General features: G+C 41.2%; 1 protein-coding gene and 1 non-coding gene across 6 annotated transcripts in view; both read left to right on the top strand.

Moving 5' to 3' along the window:
• The window catches only part of ZNF106 (zinc finger protein 106), a 78,923-nt gene that overhangs the window by 47,066 nt on the left and 10,103 nt on the right, over window positions 1-21,754 (top strand). For 3 of the 5 annotated variants that reach the window (XM_054452073.2, XM_054452076.2, XM_054452075.2), the window contains 9 exons: window positions 188-248; window positions 2,030-2,371; window positions 4,746-5,526; window positions 5,893-5,948; window positions 7,194-7,339; window positions 9,057-9,191; window positions 16,455-16,571; window positions 19,561-19,752; window positions 20,527-20,589. In XM_054452073.2, the coding sequence (XP_054308048.1) occupies window positions 188-248; window positions 2,030-2,371; window positions 4,746-5,526; window positions 5,893-5,948; window positions 7,194-7,339; window positions 9,057-9,191; window positions 16,455-16,571; window positions 19,561-19,752; window positions 20,527-20,589 (1,893 nt within the window). The remainder of the gene's footprint in view (window positions 1-187; window positions 249-2,029; window positions 2,372-4,745; window positions 5,527-5,892; window positions 5,949-7,193; window positions 7,340-9,056; window positions 9,192-16,454; window positions 16,572-19,560; window positions 19,753-20,526; window positions 20,590-21,754) is intronic. The other 2 variants (XM_054452077.2, XM_054452074.2) reach the window with 1 other exon arrangement.
• LOC129014957 (U6 spliceosomal RNA) lies at window positions 16,892-16,995 on the top strand. The gene has a single exon (XR_008494470.1). It is a non-coding gene; the product is annotated as a U6 spliceosomal RNA (small nuclear RNA).

Here is a 21,754-nt window from a genome sequence, read left to right as displayed (position 1 = left end):
TATCAATGCCTGGGAATCTTCAAGGCCCCAGGTAGGGTTCAAGCCTGCTGGAGAAAACCTGCGACTGGCTGGGTCACAGAGCAGTCAAGACACTGATTTTTGGTCAGGACATGGAAGAAAAATGGGGAGACCTAGAGGACCTTACAAGTTGGATTTCAAAATGCTTAATAAAATACTTTATTTTTAGATAACTATGGAGATGAGTGCACTGAGGACCCATAGAATACAGATTCTACAGGGATTACAAGGTATTCAGAGGGCATCTGATGGACTGGGCCCTCTATAGCATGTTACTTTTTTGTTTTCTCTGCTTTTTTTTTTTTTTTTTTTTTTTGGAGACATAGTCTTGCTCTGTCCCCCAGGTTGGAGGGCAGTGGTGCAATCTCTGCTCACTGCAACCTCTGCCTCCCAGGTTCAAGTGATTCTCATGCCTCAGCATTTGATTAGCTGGAATTACAGGTGCCCACCCCACCCCCAGCTAATTTTTGTATTTTTAGTGGAGACAGGGTTTTGCCATGTTGGCTAGACTGGTCTTGAACTCCTGACCTCAGGTGATCTGCCCGCCTCAGCCTTCCAAAGTGCTGGGATTACAGGCATGAGCCACTGCACGAGGCCTTTTTGTTCTCTTTGAGGGGATGAAAAGTAGTCATGAAAAGGTCATGTTATTTCTCTCCTGTCTCCTTGGTTTCATCCTTTTTTTTTGTTTTTTTGAGACAGGGTCTTGCTCTGTCACTCAGGCTGGAGCGCAGTGGCACGATCATGGCTCACTGCAGCCTTGACCTCCTGGGCTCAAGCAATTTTCCCACCTCACTCCCCCCAGTAGTTGGGACTACAGACGTGTGTCACCATGCCTGGTTATTAAAATTTTTAACTTTTAATTTTATAAAATTATAATTTAAAATTGTAAAAATTTAAAGGTTATAAAAAGTTATATAAAATTATAAAAAGTTATAAAAATTAAAAAAATGCTTTTATAGAGATGGAATCTCCCAGTGTTTCCCAGGATAGTTCCAAACTCCTGGGCTCAAGCAGTCTTCCTAACTTGACCTCCCAAATGGTTGGGATTACAGGTCTGAACCACCACGCCTGGCCAGTTTCATCCTTCTCTAGAAAGGTCTGTAAACTGTGCATCCCAAAAATGTTTCGCAACAGACAATATGTTATGGAAAGAGTTTTGATTAGGAATCAAAAGGCCTGGGTTCAAATCTTCACCCTTCCATTAGTAGCCTGTGTAACTTTGGATAAGTCATTTAAAATTTGAAAAATTGGATTGTTGCTAGGTGCAGTGGCTCATGCCTGTAATCCACGCACTTTGGGAGTCTGAGGCAGGTAGATTCCTTGAGCCCAGGAGTTTGAGACCAGCCTGGGCAACATGGTGAAACCCTGTCTCTACAAATAAATTAAAAAATTATTAATAATTATTATTAGTAATAATAATTCCAGCCTGACCAACATGGTGAAACCCCATCTCTACTAAAAATACAAAAATTAGCTGGGCATGGTAGCGTGCACCTGTAATCCCAGCTACTCAGAACGCTGAGGCAGGAGAATCGCTTGAACCCAGGAGGCGGAGGTTGCAGTGAGCCGAGATTGCACCACTGCACTCCAGCCTGGGCGACAGAGTGAGACTCTGTCTCCAAAAAATAATAACAATAATAGCTGGGCATAGTGGCATGTGCCTGTAATCCCAGCTGCTTGGGAGGCTGAGGCAGGAGAATTGCTTGAGTGCACGAGGTCAAGGCTGCAGTGAGCAGTGTTTGCACCACTGCACTGCAGCCTGGGTGACAAAGCCAGACCCTATCCTCCCCCCTCCCCCAAAAAAAAAAGAAAGTTGATGCCTATTCTCTCTGTATCCTTGGTGGTTGTAGAGATTATATTCTCCATATTTCGGAGGATTATGAGGGACTATACTAATATAGTTATTAATTTATAATTCTTTTCTAATGTTTAAAAATACAAATTAGCTCAGACACAAATGACTTTTCAGATAACATTTTGCATTTCTATGTATGTATGTTTCCCATTCTAGAAACATATGAACCTTCTGAGCACCCAGACCAGGTTCCCTGTAGCCTCACACGAGAACGAAGGAACAGTAGATCTCAAACATCCATTGATGCCGCACTGCTGCCCACTCCCTTTTTCCCACTTTTTCTGGAGCCTCCATCTTCCCATGTGTCTCCATCACCCACCGGAGCTTCTCTTCAAATAACCACGTCTCCTACTTTCCAAACCCATGGCAGTGTCCCTGCTCCAGACTCATCAGTTCAGATTAAACAAGAGCCCATGTCTCCTGAACAAGATGAGAATGTGAATGCTGTGCCACCAAGCTCTGTCTGCAATGTGTCCAAGGAATTACTGGAAGCTAATAGTATGTAAGCTTTTCTCTGGGTTAAGGGCATCCCAGTAGTGGGACTGGGGCATTTTTATATGAGTGATATAAGCCATACTTGCTCATTAAAACTAAAATGAGCAAGTACAACTAATTTTTCACTGAAATTCTCTTCATATATACAGGAGGATTCTTTTAAAATATTTTAGAGAATGTAATTTGAATATCAGTCATTTTCTTTCATTTCCTCTAATCTAGGGTTAGAGTTGACTTTGTATTAGCACCCACAAGGTTCCATTTATTAGGATAAGTACAAAATTTGTTTTGTGTGAAATAAATGGGGTTGAAGTTAATTCAGCCAATTTTCTGAATAAGGTCTACCCTCTGAATTTCTTTGCACTTACTGTCTATATAATCTCAATACAAACCAGGATTAATATAAGCTTGAGAGGCACGTGGCCATGATGGGGTTTGGAATCATCTACTAAGAACTTGCTGTTGAGAAATAGCCAGGGTTTTCACTCTTTTCAAAAAATAACACTTACCTGGTTATCATTTGAGAATACGTCTAAGCTATGTAAAATCCTGTTAGAAGTTTGCATTACCACAGTGGTGCTGTATTTGAAAATTAAGTCCAACAAACTGGCATTGTGTGGTTTCCTGAGCAGAAGTAAAAAGTTTAAAAAATTACTCTAGATTTTACTACCAGTACTGTGTATTAATCTAGATGTTAGTATCAAATGTATAGCTTATTTATTTATTGAGACAGAGCCTCACTCTGTCACTCAGGCTGGAGTGTGGTGGCATACTCACAGCTCACCACAGGCTTGACCTCCTGGGCTCAGGTGATCCTCCCACCTCAGCCTCCAGAGGAGCTAGGACTACAGATGCCAGCCACCATGCCCAGCTAATTTTTGTATATATATATTTTTTTGTAGAGATGGGGATTCACCATGTTGCCCAGGCTGGTCTTGATCTCCTGGGCTCAAGTGATCCACCCACCTTGGCCTCCCAAAGTGCTCGGATTACAGGTGTGAGCCACTGTGCCTGGCTTAGCATATATATATCTATACACACATATGTGTATAGATATATATACGTACGTATATATATATAATATATATACGTACGTATATATATAATATATATACACACACATACGTATATATGTGTGTGTGTGTGTGTGTGTGTATATATATATATACGTGTGTGTATATATATATATATACTTTTTTTTTTTTTTTTTTGAGACAGAGTTTCGCTTTTTGTTGCCCAGGCTGGTGTGCAATGGCATGCTCTTGGCTCACTGCAACTTCTGCCTTCCAGGTTCAAGTGATTGTCCTGTCTCAGCCTCCCGAATAGCTGGGATTACAGGCACCCACCACCATGCCCAGCTAATTTATGTATTTTTAATAGAGACACGGTTGGCCATGTTGGCCAAACTGGTCTTGAACTCCTGACCTCAAGTGATCCGACCGCCTCGGCCTTCCAAAGTGCTGGGATTACAGACGTGAGCCACCGTGCCCAGCCCCTAGCATATTTTTAAAAATTATTTTAAATTTTTGTGGGTACATAGTAGGTGTATATATTTATGGATTACATGAAATATTTTGGTACTATTATTTTTCACATTACATATTATTTCAATCTTTCTTAAATCATATTTTTGTGTTTACATGTAGAACTTGTACAAAGGAGCAGTCATATATAACTTGATTTTTCCATTTAATATATCATGATTTTTCTGTCGTAAAAATAATTTATCTAAAGTATTTTATATTACAAGTTGCATAATATTTGAATAGTTGCATAATCTGGATAAACAATAATTTATGTGGTGAATCTTTTTTGAATATTTAGTTTTCTAACTTTTTTCATATTCTGTGTAACACTGCATTGTATATGTCTTTGAGTACATCTGTGATTATTTCATCACTTTTAATTCCTAGACATGAAGTAACTAAGTCAAAGGAAATTGACATTTCTAAGTCAGCAAATTTTTTTAACTACTAAGATGTAGCTAAATTGGATGGGTGTGGATAATGAAAACTTCAAAGAAATAAAAGTAAAAGGACTTCAGCTAAGTAGACATTTAAGTGTCTACTAAGAATAAACCACAATGTTAAATGTGTGGACATTTAAAACAAGAAAAAAGATTGATAGAAACAATCCCTCCCCACAAGGAGCTTTTGTAGGGAATAAGACACACAGTGTCTGTGAGATTCACGCAAGGCAGAGGGTAGTAAGTGTCATAGGAGTGTGTATGTCGGTGATGGGAAACAGGGGTGAGATACCAGCTGAAACAGTCATGGTTTTGTGAACATATCATTGAAATATTTGGTAGAGTTTCAGTCAGTGATAAATTGCAGCAAACACAAAAAAGGATGCAATAATTTTTTTCCTCTCAATTCAGGAGAGATCAGTGACAGTTGTCCAGTTTATCCAGTCATCACTGCTAGATTGTCCTTATCAGAGTCAACAGAAAGTTTCCATGAGCCTAGCCAAGAACTGAAGTTTTCTGTGGAGCAAAGAAATACCAGAAACAGAGAAAACTCTCCCTCTTCCCAATCAGCTGGTCTTTCTAGCATAAATAAAGAAGGGGAAGAGCCAACCAAAGGCAATAGTGGATCTGAAGCCTGTACCAGTTCTTTTCTAAGATTGTCTTTTGCTTCAGAAACCCCTTTGGAGAAGGAACCCCACTCTCCAGCTGACCAGCCTGAACAACAGGCAGAATCCACTTTGACATCAGCTGAGACTAGGGGAAGCAAGAAAAAGAAGAAACTTCGGAAGAAGAAAAGTCTACGGGCTGCCCATGTTCCTGAGAATAGTGACACTGAACAGGATGTTTTGACTGTTAAACCTGTAAGGAAAGTAAAAGCTGGAAAGTTAATTAAAGGGGGGAAAGTAACAACCTCCACTTGGGAAGACAGCAGGACTGGTCGGGAGCAGGAGAGTGTCAGAGATGAGCCAGATAGTGACTCGTCTCTGGAAGTCCTAGAAATTCCTAATGCTCAGTTAGAAGTAGTAGCCATTGATTCTTCAGAATCAGGAGAAGAGAAACCAGACAGCCCATCTAAAAAGGATATTTGGAACTCTACAGAGCAAAACCCACTAGAAACGTCTCGTTCTGGGTGTGATGAAGTTAGCTCTACCAGTGAAATTGGCACTCGCTATAAAGATGGCATCCCTGTAAGGTAAGAATATTGTATTGGTCCAGTCAGAACAACTTTCACCAACTTTATTTTTTTAAATAGAATTTTAAATTATGAGTCAGAATTTCTTTAAAAACCAAACTTTATGTGAATGCAGTAGGGATTGTGGATATGGAAAAATTAAAGCTCAGCAGTAGAAACTTTCTGCTTTCTCTTTTGACTGTGTTATAAATATTCACTCTGCTTTTATTTCCCTTCATTAAGAAATTTCAGATGGAAAAACTAATCTCTTATATCATTGCTACTTTGCCCATTGTTTAGAAAAATCCTTTGTGTCAGGAAATTTTTACTTTTACTACCCGCCCTGTTCACACAGGTGCTGAGAACACTTTTGCTATTATTTTGTAGTGTGGCAGAAACTCAGACTGTGATCTCCTCCATAAAAGGATCAAAGAATTCTTCAGGTATTTGCTGTTCAGTTTCATTTAAGTTAACCACAGAATTAAAAGCCTTGTAAATATTAAAGCCAGGATTTAAACCTACTTAAATATATTTATAGAACAGGAGAATGGGGAGGGGTTTATCACCAAGAGGATTGCCTTGATCAACAGTTCTGATATTCTTAAAACCTCAAATCCTGGTCTTTCAGATTCTTATTCTCATCTATCTGATTGATTGATTGATTGATTGTAACAGAGTCTTGCTCTGTCACCTGGGCTGGAGTGCAGTGGCGCTATCTCTGCTTACTGCAGCTTCCACCTCCCAGGTTCAAGCAGTTCTCCTGCCTCAGCCTCCCAAATAGCTGGGACCACAGGTGCGCGCCATCACGCCTGGCAAATTTTTTTTTGTATTTTTAGTAGAGACGGGGTTTCGTTATGTTGGCCAGGCTGGTCTCGAAGTCCTGGCCTCAAGTGATCCTCCTGCCTCGGCCTCCCAAAGTTCTGGGATTACAGGTGTGAGCCACCATGCCTGGCCTTTCTCATCTGTCTTATCCCACTCCCTTATCTGTTCAACTAATTAGTATTAAGGTTTCATTGGCTCTAAGGATATTTGCTTTCAGAAGGAACTGCTTAAGGAATACTATGTTATTCAAAGAAATAACTTTTTGGGAGTGTGGGAGAGATTGGGTACCTTCCAAGTATCACTCAAAGCTCTTTTTTTTTTTTTTTTTTGAGATGGAGTCTCTGTCGCCCAGGCTGGAGTCCAGTGGTGTGATCTTGGCTCACTGCAACCTCTGCCTCCCAAGAATCACTTGGGTTCAAGTGATTCTCTTGCCTCAGCCTCCCCAAGTAACTGGGACTACAGGTGCACGCCACCATGCCTGGCTAATTTTTGTATTTTTAGTAGAGATGGGGTTTCACCATGTTGGCCAGGCTGGTCTCCAACTCCTGACCTCAGGTGATCCGTCTACTTCAGCCTCCCAAAGTGCTGGGATTAGAGGTGTGAGTTACCACGCCCAGCCCAAAAGCTCATTATATAATTATCTATCTTTTTCCTAAGTGAAAGGCCTTCTCTGCCTTTGCTTATTATGCAGTCTTCATAGTGAAGATGTGTATTGAAAATTGTAATAGTCTGATAGGGGAACTAAGATTTAAGGGATCTACTTTTGGTTTAATCTAGGGACTACTGTATTGTATAATAGTTCTGATTTTTGAGTATCTTTTCAGACTCTAGCAGACATGTCTCTGAAACCTATTCTTGTTTTCCAGAAATATCTTCAGAGCCAGGAGATGATGATGAACCCACAGAAGGAAGCTTTGAGGGACACCAGGCTGCTGTAAATGCAATTCAGATATTTGGAAACTTACTATATACCTGTTCAGCAGATAAAACTGTCCGGGTTTATAATCTGGTGGTAAGTTGATAGAACATGTAGAATGTTTTTGGTTGCAGGTTTTGGAAAATCCAGTTTATACTTTTTTAAACAATAAAGGGAATTTGTTGGCTGTCTGAAGGAAGGGGTGGGCCTGAGACTGACTTTGGATGCATTTAATCCAGTAGCTCAGCAAGGTCATTGGGGACTTCATTTCTTTTTGTCTCTCTACTCTGCCTTCTCTGGTGTCACCTCTTCCTGAAAGCTAGTTCCCCTCTTGCTCACAAGATAAATGTCAGGAGCCACTGGAGTCTCTTTTTCCCTCCCACCAGCACAGAAGGGTCCTGTGTTTTATTCCCTGAATGATCACCTTTGCCTGTGGCAAAGAGGGTTGGGATTACACCAGTGGTCTTGGACTGTTCAGGTCCCAACGCTGGAGTTGGTAATGGGGTCACTTGCATAGCAGCTACATAATAGAGGAGGGATGAAGTGAATATGGGGAAGTACTGGAGGAGGTATTTTCCCTGACAAGTGATTGATTACAGAGTTCAAGTTATTAAGGAGAGCAACACTTTTCCACTGCCTCACACTTAGTATTATCTGATGCTTATTACTCTCAAAAGAATGAACTTTTGAGTTTTTAATTTGAATTTGTTCATAAACTAATTATGTTTATGAACAATGAAGGCTTAAGAAATTTGAAGAACATGATGTCTGAATGAACACCATGAAAATATTTAAAATTGGTAGAGTCAGTGAAAATTAAAAAGTTAGATGATGGACCAGGAAAATGTGTTTGCTATATAGGCAACAGGTATGTAGATTCCTTTAGCTTAATGATATGAGGATTAACACGAATGACTGAAAAAAGGAAGCAATGCTATCAGGATGTATAAGATCTAGGGGAACAGGATATCAAAATATGTATGTGTATGTACATATGTACATTCTAAATAGATCTCAGTATGTGCACTGAGATAACATTTGGAATGTACCCATAAGAAACAACACCAGTGGCTGGGCACAGTGGCTCACGCCTATAATCCTAGCACTTTGGGAGGCCAAGGTGGGCGGATCACGAGGTCAGGAGATTGAGACCATCCTGGCTAACATGGTGAAACCCCGTCTCTACTAAAAATAAAAAAAATTAGCCGGGCGTGGTGGCGGGCACCTGTAGTCCCAGCTACTCGGGAGGCTGAGGCAGGAGAATGGTGTGAACCCAGGAGGCAGAGCTTGCAGTGAGCTGAGATCGCACCACTGCACTCCAGCCTGGGCGACAGAGCGAGACTTTGTGTCAAAAAAAAAAAAAAAAAAAAGAAACAACACCAGAACCACTAGACCTGTGATAGCACCTGACATGTTTTTGAATACCATGGTGCATTCTCACAAACTGCTTATCAAATGCTTATCTTTTGTGGGAAATTAGCTACAGTTTGGATTTGCTAGGTCCTTGGTCCATATATCAGAAAGCTTTGCCCTAAACATTAATTAAAATTCTGGCTATCTTACAGTGTTGCCATAAGTATTTTTTGGTATGGCTCAACTAACATATACTTTCAGATACCTCATTGCCTGTGACTGTTTGCTGGGCATTTGGTGAACATACATTTACTGAACATCTTTTGTGTACCAGGTGCTGTTTTAGACACTGAGGATACAGCAGTGAACTGAATGTTTTAGCATCTTTTTGTTAAGGAAATATATTATCTAATCCTCCTATATCTCATAAGTAATAATCTGGTCTGTGCTTAAACCTTAGAGTCGGAAATGTATTGGTGTCTTTGAGGGTCATACCTCCAAAGTTAACTGCCTCCTGGTTACTCAGACCTCCGGGAAGAATGCTGCCCTTTACACCGGGTCCAGTGACCATACCATCCGCTGCTATAATGTTAAGGTAGGTGGGTCCAGAGAAATCCAAAGTGGTTCATATTGAGTCACCTTTGTATTTACTGTGTGGAGTGGAGACACTGTGGCAGACACTTCATTCTACCCACCATCTCCTTTTTGCTTCTAAACAATGTTTAGCACATTGTTGTAGCCTTAGGTAGATATGAGACTTAGACATAAACCATATTTTCTGTCTGTCTCCACCAGTATTTTTTCACTTCCTACATTAATAATATACCTTCCTTGGTCTTTGCCACAAATGTTATGCATATCATATGTCAAAATTAATCCTAGATAGAATAAAGAGAAAAATGTAGGCCGGACACGGTGGCTCACGCCTGTAATCCCAGCACTTTGGGAGGCAGAGGCGGGTGGATTCACCTGAGGTTGGGAGTTTGAGACCACCAGCCTGACCAACATGGAGAAACCCTGTCTCTACTAAAAATACAAAATTAGCCAGGCATGGTGGTGCATGCCTGTAATCCCAGCTACTTGGGAGGCTGAGGCAGGAGAATCGCTTGAACCCAGGAGGTGGAGGTTGCAGTGAGCTGAGATTGTGCCACTGCACTCCAGCCTTGGCAACAAGAGCGAAGCTCTGTCTCAGAAAAAAAAAAAAAAAAGAGCAAAATGTATAAATTTTTTAAATCTGCAGAATTAGAAATGGACATCTCCTCTGAGAGTTTTTTAAACTTAAATGCACTGAAAGAAATGAGAAAATTACATTTAAAATTATATACAATATGTTCTTAATTTCTTTAAAAGATGGAGATATGTGAAGCAGAATTTATAAGGCTATCATTAAGTTTATAACATAGGTGGAATATATGTGATAACAGGAACATAAAGAAGGGGGAGGGAATGGAGCTGTGCTAGGACAAGGATCTTATATTTTACTGGGAATAAGTATTAATTTGAACTAGATTGTTATAATTTTAAAAATGTAATCCCTAGAGGCACTGGCTCACAACTTCAGTGTGCATCACATTGACCTGGACAGCTTGTTAAAACACATTACTGGTCCCCACTCCCAGAGGTGTTTTTTTTTTGTTTGTTTGTTTTTTGTTTTTTAAGAGACAGGGTCTCACCATGTTGCTCAGGCTGGTTTTGAACTCCTGAGGTCAAGCAATCCTCCCACCTCGGCCTCCCAAACTGCTGAGATTACAGGCGTGAGCCACCACACGCAGCCCTTCCCAGAGTTTCTGATCCAGTAGGCTTGGGATCAAGCTCACAAATTTACATTTCTAGGCCAGGTACTATGGTTCATGTCTGTAATCTCAGCACTTTGGGAGGCCAGAGCAGGAGGATTGCTTGAGGCCAGGAGCTCAAGACCAACCTAGGCAACATAGCAAGACACTGTCTCTATAAAAAATAAAAATCAGCTGGGTGTGGTGGCGCACACCTATAGTCCTAGCTGTTTGGGAGGCTGAGGTGGGAGGATCGCTTGAGCCCAGGAGTTCAAGGTTATAGTGAGCTGTGATTGTGTCACTTCACTACAGCCTGGGTGACAGAACAAGAACCTGCCTCAAAAAAGCATAAAAATTAACCAAAACAAAAAGAATTTACATTTCTAATAAGTTATTAGGTCATACTGATGCAGATGGTTTGGGGACCGCACTTTGAGAAATACTGCCCTAGAGTAATTAGTAAAAGAATAATGCAAAGAGGATCATGAGGTCAGGAGTTTGAGACCAGCCTGGCCAACCTGGTGAAACCCTGTCTCTACTAAAAATACGAAAATTAGTTGGGTGTGGTGACGCACACCTGTAATCCCAACTACTCAGGAGGCCGAGGCTGGAGAATCACTTGAACCCAGGAGGCAGAGATTTCAGTGAGCCAAGATCATGCCACTGCCCTCCAGCCTGGGCGACAGAGCAAGACTCTGTCTCAAAAAAAATAGAAAAAAAAAAAAAAAAAGAACAATGCAAAGAAATTGAGCTTAGAAAGTCAATTGAGGAATTAAAATGGCGAGCTAAAAATATACTTAAGGCTGGGTGCGGTGGCTCACGCCTGTAATCCCAGCACTTTGGGAGGCCAAGGTGGGTGGATCACGAGGTCAGGAGATCGAGACCACCCTGGCTAACACGGTGAAACCCTGTCTCTACTAAAAATACAAAAAATTAGCCAGGCGTGGTGGTGGGCGCCTGTAGTCCCAGCTACTCGGGAGGCTGAGGCAGGAGAATGGTGTGAACCTGGTAGGCAGAGCTTGCAGTGAGACAAGATAGCACCACTGCACTCCAGCCTGGGCAAAAGAGCAAGACTCCATCTCAAAATAAATAAATAAATAAATAAAAATATACTTAATACAAGAGAAGGTAGAAGGAGAAATAGAGGAATAAAAATGAGACAAATAGAAAGTAAATAGCAAATTGGAGACCTAAATTTACCCATATTTAATAATTATATGAAATGTGAGTGAACTGACACTAAAATCAAAAGACAGAAATTGGCTGGATACAAAAGTAACATCAAAATCTTTGTTGTCTACAAGAGACACACTTTTATTTTTGAGACAACGTCTTGGCCTGTCACCCTGGCTAGAGTGCAGTGGCGTAATCATAACTCACTGCAGCCTCGAACTCCTGGGCCCAAGTGATCCTCCCGCCTCAGCCTCCTGAGTAATTGGGATTACAGGCATATGTCACTATGGTTTGCCAATTAAAATTTTTTTTTTTTTTTTTTAGAAACAGGGTCTCGCTATGTTGCCTAGGCTATTCTAAAGCTCCTGGGCACAAGCAGCCCTCCTGCTTTGGTCTCCCACAGTGCTGGGATTACAGGCATGCACCACCATGCCCAGGCAAAGAGACATACTTTAAATGTAAAGACAAAATAGGTTGAAAGTAAAAGAATAAGAATGGAAGAAGATATACTATGCAAATAGTAACAGAGCTGGAGTGGTTATGTTAATACTGAGCAAGCAGACTTTAAGACATGTGACTGGGCACTGCGGCTCATGCCTGTATTCCACTTTGGGAGGCTGAGGTGGGAGGATCACTTGAGACTATAAGTTCCAGACCAGCCTCGGCAACATAATGAGATCCTGTCTCCACAAAAAATAAAAAAATGAGGCAATCATGGTTATATGTACCTGTAGTCCTAGCTACTTGGGAGGCTGAGGTGGGAGGATCATTTGAGCTGAGGAATTTGAGGTTATAGTGAGCTATGACAATGCCACTGCACTCTAGCCTGGGTGACAGAGTGAGACACTGTCCCTTTAAAAAATGAAAAAGACAAGGAATACTACTGGAGAAAGGAGGACATCCCATAATGATGAGTCAGCACACCCGAAAGATATAACAATTATAAGTACAGGTACCTAATAACAGAGCTCTAAAATACATGAAACAATAACTGATAGAACTGAAAGGAGAAATAGACAAATTCACAATTATAGTTGGGGACATTAACAACTCTTTCTCAATAATTGATAGACTACTAAATAAAAAACCATGAAGGATATACAAGAACTGTACAACACTGGCCAGGTGTGGTGGCTCATGCCTGTAATCCCAGGACTTTGGGAGGCTGAGGCAGGTGGATCACTTGAGGTCAGGAGTTCGAGACCAGCCTAGCCAACATGGCGAAACCGCATTTCTACTAAAAATACAAAAAAATTAGGCTGGCTGTGGTGGCTTAATGCCTGTAATCCCAGCACTTTGGGAGGCCAAGGTGGGCATACCACCTGAGGTCAGGAGTTTGAGACCAGCCTGACCAACATGGTGAAACCCCACCTCTACTAAAAATACAAAAATTAGCTGGGTGTGGTGCATCTCAAAAAATAAGTAAACTCTGTCTCAAAAAATAAATAAACAAAAATAAAAATACAAAAAAATTAGCTGGGCCTGGTGGTACGTGTCTGTAATCCCAGCTACTCAGGAAGCTGAGGCAGGAGAATCACTTGAACCTGGGAGGTGGAGGTTGCAGTGAGCTGAGATTGCGCCACTGTACTCCAGCTTGGGCAACAGAGAAAAACTTCATTTCAAGAAAAAAAAAAAGAACCGTACAACATCAGTAACGATCAAGATCCAATTAACATTTATAGAACATTCCACTCAAAATTGCAGAATACACATTTTTTTCAAGAATGTGCACATAGAACATTCACCAGGACCACATGCTGGGCTATTAAATAAGTTTCAATCAATTTAAAAGCACTAAAATCATACAGAGTATGTTCTCTAACCACAATGACATTTATTAGAAAGCAGTAACAGAAATCTAAGAAATCCCCAAATATAGGGAGATGAAAATAAAATTCTTCTAAATTATTGTGGTTCAAAGAAGGAATCACAAGGGAAATTAGAAAATACCTAACTAAATGAAAATGCAACGTATCATTTGTAGGATGCAGCTAAAGCATTGCTGAAAGGGAAATTCGTAGTTTTAATTGCTTCTATTAGAAAAGAAGAAAGCTTTAAAATCCAAGAAACTAGAAAAAGAGGCTGGGCATGGTGGCTCATGCCTGTAATTCTAGTGCTTTGGGATGTTGAGGTGGGGGGATCATTTGAGGCCAGGAGTTCAAGCCTAGCTAGGCAACTTGTACAATCCTGTAAAAAATTATACAAACTTGTAAAAAAAAATTGTAAGCATATTTTGGCAATAAATAGTCTTACATAAAACCGGGGGAAAAGCTGTAACTTAAGATAGGACAAACATAGGTTTGGTATATGTTGTCAGGGGCTTACACCTTTAAATTCCTATAGCCAGGTTCAGTGGTTCATGCGTATAATCTTAAAACTTTGGGAAGCCAAGTTGGGAGGATCACTTGAGCCCAGGAGTTCAAGAACAGCGTAGGCAACATGGCGAGACCTCATCTCCCCAAACAATTTAAAAATTAACTAGGCATGCGCGATGGCCCACGCCTGTAGTTCCAACTACTCGGGAGGCTGAGGTGGGAAGATTCCTTGAGCCTCGGAGGTCAAGGCTGCAGTGAGCAGTAATCATGTCACTGCACTGTAGCCGGGAGGCAGAGCGAGACCTTGTCTTTTAAAAAACAAATAAATAAATCCCTAAACATACATTGACAAAAAACAAGCAAGTCTTTTAAAAAGAAATACAAGTAACTGAAAAAAATACAATCTTGCAAATAAATGCAAATTAAAACCAAAGTACAAGGAATACCATTTTTACTCACAACATTAGCAAAAACTCTTTTAAAAGGCTTTTCAGTATTAAGGGTTCTAACATGTAGTCTTTGGCATAGCAGGACTGTACACTAGTGAAAAAGATTTTGTAACCATTTTTTGACATCGAGACATAACTTCATACAGTAAAGCACACAGATTTTAAGTATACAGCTTGATGAATTTTTCTGCAGATATTTGTTTGTATAACTACCACGAAGATCAAAACATAGACCATTTCATAGCCCTGAAGCTTCCCTCAAATGCCTCCCTGGGCATAACCTTCTTCTAAAGCTAATCACTATTTTGACTACTGTCATAGATTACTTTTGTCTGTGCTTGGCTGTCTTATCAGTATAACTATACCACATGTATTCTTTTATGTCTAGCTTTAGCTCACCATGTTTGAAAATTCATCTGTATTGGTACATGTGCCAATAGTTTGTTCTTTTTTTATTACTATGTAATGTTCAGTTTCCCCTATAAAGTTACAAAAGATCTCATAGGATTAACCGGAAGCAACATGAATCTTAATATTTAGGCATATTTATTGTCTTTTGCTGTATCTTACAATTTCATATATGGCACTTATGTTTGTAATTTTTTCAGGGGAGAAATTGAATAATTTAAGTGACTGACTCTTTTAGGTATGAAAGAAGGTTGGGAGAGGAGATCAATGGATTTGACAAGCCACAGCTTTTCTCATCCTACCTACAGCTTGTCCCATCCTACCCAATTGTAACCATCTTGATTTTAATATCTACAGCCAAGCCCACTTAAAAAGCTACACCTGGGTCTTCAGTATCATTCAACAACAAATTTTTTTTTTTAATTGAGACGGGGTCTCGCTCTGTCGCCCAGGCTGGAGTGTGGCGACGTGATCACTGCTCACTGCAACCTCCGCCTCCCTGGTTCAAGCAATTCTTCTGCCTCAGCCTCCCAAGTAGCTGGGACTACAAGCACTCACCACCATGCCCAGCTAATTTTTGTAGTTTTAGTAGAAACGGGGTTTCACCATGTTAGCCAGTATGGTCTCAATCTCCTGACCTCGTGATTCACCTGCCTCGGCCTCCCAAAGTGCTAGGATTACAGGCATGAGCCACTGCGTCCGGCCTCAACAACAAATTTTGAATTTACTATGTCCTGGCCCAATTCTTTGTTCTAGGTAAAGACATTTGCTAGTACAATCTAGTTGGAGGAAGTTGGTAGAAATCATTTTCTGGCCGGGCATGGTGGCTCATGCATGTAATCCCAGCACTTTGGGAGGCCGAGGCGGGCAGATCACGAGGTCAGAGGATCGAGACCATCCTGGCTAATACGATGAAACTCCGTCTCTACTAAAAAATACAAAAAATTAGCCGGGTATGGTGGCGGGCGCCTGTAGTCCCAGCTACTCGGGAGGCTGAGGCAGGAGAATGGCGTGAACCCGGGAGGTAGAGCTTGCAGTGAGCCAAGATCGCACCACTGCACTCCAGCCTGGGCAACACAGCAGGACTCCGTCTCAAAAAGAAATCGTTTTTTGAAGGTCAGATCAAACAGTGGGTATTAAATCTGCATGTGCATCTGAATTACTAGGGAAATTTTTTAAAACACAGATTCTAGAGCCCACCAAATTAAGAGTCTCAGGGATGGGGTTGGAGCTTGGGTTCTATGTATTTTAAAAGCCTCTTGAGTAATTTAGCCCAGCTAACCTGGCACCAGTTTGAAGGAGACGTTTGGGAGCTATTGAAATAGAGAATCAGTTGTGGGAAACCACATATTTGATTAGTGCATTTATCAAATATGTAACTATAATCCTGATTTTCCTCTTTAGATGTCAAAATACAGCTTTGTCTTTTATATTTGGCCTCTTAATTTAGGAGGCTAAGACCCGACTCATAGTACCCTTTGAAGAATTTCTACATTCTAAGTTAGAAACATGGGTAACATTACTAGAATTTATGTTTATTTTTCATATTACCTACAGCTTGGAAGTCTTAGGCCTCATATTTCAAAGGAGAAACAGATCTAAGATAGTCCCCTACAAAATAGAGGATGTCACATTTTCTTCCACATAAGAATCATTTTAAAGTCTGCTTTCTGGAGGAATTGTTTTTGACATCTCATTTGCCAGTACCCTCTGCTGATTAAAGGTTGTGTGCTTTTATCAGAGCCGAGAGTGTGTGGAGCAGTTACAGCTGGAAGACCGGGTCCTCTGCCTCCACAGTAGATGGCGAATCCTCTATGCGGGACTGGCAAATGGCACTGTGGTCACCTTCAACATAAAGGTTAGTGGTTGGAGGAGAAAAGGCTTACTTCCCATGCACTTGAAAATAGTGTGAGCATGTGTGGGAAGAAGTAGCAGGCAGGGATTTTCCTGTTTTCTTCTGTGAGGAAGCAGCAGAATTAACCGCTACTCAAACACAGTTATCTTCTGATGTAAGTGAAACAAGATCCTCCATTCTCTCTGCTTCTACTCAAATGTTCCAGGACCAAAATGTAACTCCACTAAATTAAACCAAGTCTGAAGATTTGGGGCCAAATAATGAGTCATGGATTAAACTAGTCTGTCTCAATTTAAGAATGACATCATAAAAAATGAACTTAAGTGCTCACTTCGACAGCACATACACTAAAATTGGAATGATACAGAGATTAGCATGGTCCCTGCACAAGGATGACACGCAAATTCATGAAGCATTCCATATTTTTAAAAAAATGAAGAAAAATGAATTTAAATTCTGTTGAGTATGACATTGGTGTGGTTTGGCACTGGTTTAGGGTTTCATGAGGGCGGCCCATCTGTCAGGTGAACTAAGAGGTTTGCTGTAATGCCCATATGACTTCATTCTTTCCTAACCCAGAGATAAATTCATTTGCTGACCTAGCCTTTATTGAGCATCTGTTACGTGCTAGGCCCCAGGATAAGGTTTAGTTTTTGATGGCCCTATGTGCTTTGTTAAGGTAGTTGGACTTCATCTTACAGGCTTTAAAGTATGAGAGACATGATCCCATTATATTTTAGAAAAAGTCACTGGAGTTGATAAGATTGGGAAAGATTGGTATTAGCAAAGGCAGGGAGATCATTTAGGAGGTTTTGTAGTGGAAGCTGACATGAAAAAGGTTAAACAGGATGAAGAGAAGGGAATGGAGGAAAGATATAATCTAAGAGGCAGAATTGATAGGTTTGATTGCTAGTTAGTTGTGGCACCATATCCTCTGCTCATCTTGTAACCGTATGTTACAATGGTACTATTACAGTGTCATTCATAGGCTGCATGCTAGCTGGAACTAACAGAAGGTGTGCATTAAAATATGTCATGCTTTCTGCCTACAGGAAACTTAAAAATCAAGCTAGAAGAATCTAGCATGTATATAATCAAGTGCCAAGTGATTTGGTCTGTTTGATATGATACATCACAGAAGGGCAATTCGTGAAGATTTTTGCATTTTAGATGCAGACAAGTTCTAAGTCTGAGTAAGTTGGATTAGGGCAATAGAAATGGAGAGGAAAGTAAATTTAAAATATTTTAAAGGCTAAAATGTGATAATTACCTAATTATCTTCTCTTTTGTGAGGTTATCAGAAGTAGACAGAAGTGGTTGGATATGGTGGCTCATGCTTATAATCCCAGCACTTTGGGAGACTGAGGTAGGAGGATTGCTTGAGCCCAGAAGTTCGAGACCAGCCTGGGCAACAAAACAAGACCCCTGTTTCTCAAAAAAAAAAAAAAAAAAGCTAAGTATGGTGGCACACGCCTGTAGTCCCAGCTACTCAGGAAGCTGAGGCAGGAGGATTGCTTGGGGCCAGGACTTGAAGGCTGCAGTGAGCTATAATCATACCACTGTACTCAAGCCTTGCTGACAGAGTGATACCCTGTCTCTCTCTCTTTTTTTTCTTTTAAGTAGTAGACAGAAGTAAGGAGCAAGACAATCTTGAGGCAAAATGATGAGATGATGACAAGAAATTCAAATGGAAAAGTTCTTTAAAGGATTGAAAAGCCCTGGAGAAGATGGTCCTAGAGACAGACATTTGAGAATCTCTGCATAGATGTGAATTTTGAAGATGAGGGCTGGGTTCTTTCCTAGGTTGCCCGTACTCTTAGAATGTAGTGCTTCTGGAGTCACAACAGAGAGCCAGTACTGTTTACCAGGGCCAGTCCACCTTTGGGTCCTGACCTCCATTCAGTCTGTCTCCCTAGCACTTCAAGACGGCTGAAATTATTGCTCAGCAATGTAGGCTCCCAGCTGTCACTTTCTGCTTAGTTTTAGGAGCCTTACTCCAGGCGTGCACCTAAAGAACTTTTGTGGAAGTGGGAGGCTTAATGAACAGGGTTGGTTGGGGCATGAAGGAAAGAAGTCTAAAATCTGAGATAAAAGAATGTTTTGGGATTCAGGATGTGACCCTGCGACTCTGATATAATTAGGCTTCTATAGTCTACTAAATGATGTTGTGAGAGATGACATGGAACCAGGTGCCAGAAGAACATCATAATAAGGTGGAGAATTTAGGCCAGGTGTGGTGGCTCACGCCTGTAATGGGAGGCTGAGGCGGGCAGATCACCTGAGGTTAGGAGTTCAAAACCATCCTGGCCAACATGGTGAAACCCTGTCTTTACAAAAATACAAAAATTAGCCAGATGTGGTGGTGGGTGCCTGTACTCCCAGCTACTCAGGAGGCTGGGGCAGGAGAATCACTTGAACCCAGGAGGTGGAGGTTGGAGTGAGAGGAGATGGCGCCATTGCACTCCAGCCTGGGCGACAGAGTGAGACTCCGTCTCAAAAAAAAAAAAGTGGAGAATTTGAGACTTACTGAAATTACCTAGGAAGATAATTCTAAATAGAGATTTTTGGAAACAGCCTGACACATAGATTGCCTAAATTTTGGATGACAAAAATAGTTCCTGGGTCTATGTCAGGGAATATGCACTAGAGTTTGAAAAAAAAGGTTCACCCTTCATTATTATTAACTTACAGGTGGTGAAAGAAAGCATAAAAAGAGAACCAGTTTCTAATTAGGATGGAGATGGTGTGGGTTGAAGTTATAAATGAGTTTATAATGTAAGCGTTTGCCCTCCTCACATCAGGGGATAGGGGAGGTTCAGTAAAAACGGTTGGAGTGGGAAATAGCAGAGATGGATAAATTAAGGCTGCACAGTGGGTATGAAAATTTGAGTACAGGTGACAGAAATGAGAGTTTGTACCAAGGTAATGATGTTGGTTAGTTGAAGTTTTCCAGCTAAGTTGCTTTTAGCTGTTATCTTGGCTTATTTTCCAGAACAACAAACGACTTGAGATCTTTGAATGCCATGGCCCTCGGGCAGTCAGCTGTCTTGCTACAGCTCAGGAAGGTGCCCGAAAACTGCTGGTCGTGGGGTCTTATGACTGCACAATTAGTGTACGCGATGCCCGGAATGGACTGCTCCTCAGAACTCTGGAGGGCCATAGCAAAACCATTCTTTGCATGAAGGCAAGTACAGTGCAAGAGAATAGGAGTTGTCTGGCACAAATAGAAGGGTTTTGAGGCCAGGCGGGGTGGCTCACATCTGTAGTCCCAGCACTTTGGGAGGGTGAGGCAGGGGGATCGCTTGAGCTCAGAAGTTCGAGACCAGCCAGGGCAACATGGCAAAACTCCATCTCTACAAAAAAATACAAAAATTAGCGGGATGTTGTGGTGTGCACCTGTACTACTTATGAGGCTGAGGTGGGAGGATCACTTGAGCACCGAAGATCGAGGCTGCAGTGAGCCATGATTGTGCCACTGTACTCTAGCATGGGCGACAGAGTGAGACCTTGACTCAAGCAAAGCAAGACAAAACAAAGAAGGGTTTTAAATGGCATTTCTCATGTTGTCTCATGCGTCATTTAGAAACACCACCTTGGAAAGAGCAAGGAGATTGTAAACATTTTCTTTACACCAACATCACCAAGTGATGCACTTTCATTTGAGAAACAATGAGTGTATTTTGTTATAGTGTGGGTATACTCGAATGCCCTTCTAGGCTCCTTCATAATCATTCTGGAAAGGTAACAAACCTAATAATACATTGTTAGTTCATTAGCATGCTTGGTAGGGGGGTGTAAGTTTCAGCTGAGAAAATTCGTCTGAGAAACTTTTATACCTAGTTCATTGTGCTCATCTCAAAATAGGATGGAAATTAGAATTCACCAATGTGTATTACAAGTTATAGAGAAAATTAAGAACCGTATACAGAATCTGACTTGTTTAATTTTTTTCTTTAAGGTGGTGAATGATCTCGTGTTCAGTGGTTCCAGTGATCAGTCAGTCCATGCCCACAACATTCACGTAAGCTATGTTGGTGTTGTGTAAAGAAACCTTGAATAAAATAATGGTGAAAGCTTGATGGTTTTCTTAAACCGCTTGCAATTTAAATTAAGCCCTTTATCCACTGAAGGGATTCATAATCATCCCTATGCATATGCTCTTGGATAATATTGTGTAACTTAGAAATTCTACCTCATCGAAGTTTTTAATGGTGGACAGACAGGCTTTATGTAAGGTTTAGTTTGAATGCCTCATTTAAACTTGAAATAAACTGAGCAGCTGAGGCTTTCAGAAACTGGATATGATATGTAGTTAAAATAGAACTAGTAAAAACAGCTGAGAGCTGGGCCCAATGGCTGTCACCTGTAATGCCAGCCACTCAGAAGGCTGAGGTGGGAAGATCACTTGAGGCCAGAAGTTTGAGACCAGCCTAGGCCAAATAGTGGCCCCATCTCTTAAAAATTTTTTTTTGTAATTAGCTGGGCATGGCAGTGCGTCCTGTAATTCCAGCTACTCAGGAGGCTGAGGTGGGAGGATTATTTGGGCCCAGGAGTTCAAGGCTGCAGTGAGCTATGATTGCACCACTGCACTCCAGCCTGGGTGACCAAGTAAGACCCCATTTCTTTCTTTCTTTTTTTTTTTTTTTTTTTTTGAGATAGGGGTCTCACTTTGTCACCCAGGCTGGAATGCAGTAGTGCGATCTTGACTCACTGCAGCCTCAACCTCCTAGGCTCAAGGGATCCTCCCACCTCAGCCCCCCAAGTAGCTGGGACTAATGGCGTGAGCCTCCATGCCTGGCTAATTTTTTCATATTTTTTGTAGGGATGGAATCTTGCCATGTTGCCCAAGCTGGTCTTGAACTCCTGAGCTCAAGTGATCTGCCCACCTTGGCCTCTCAAAGTGTTGGAATTATAGGCGTGAGCCACTGCGCCCGGCCTGTGAGACCCCATCTCTTAAAAAAATGAACAACAGAAGCAGCTGAGAGACTGTTCTCAGGTCATAGAGGCAGCTTTTTGAAGCTCAATTCCTGGTTCATAACCTCAGAATAATTCCCAACTGATAGACTTGTGGTCTAGATCCAGTGAAATGAAAAAAGTAAAAGTACTTGGAAGGCTATAAATACAGATAGAGTTTTGGCCGTTTTCTTTCCATGACTAATATTAGAGTCTTTCCATCAGGACACAAT

Source organism: Pongo pygmaeus, chromosome 16, assembly GCF_028885625.2.
Source record: "Pongo pygmaeus isolate AG05252 chromosome 16, NHGRI_mPonPyg2-v2.0_pri, whole genome shotgun sequence".
Lineage (NCBI taxonomy): Eukaryota > Metazoa > Chordata > Mammalia > Primates > Hominidae > Pongo > Pongo pygmaeus.
Note: the sequence above shows the minus strand (reverse complement) of the source record. Positions and strands in the feature narration are given on the sequence as shown.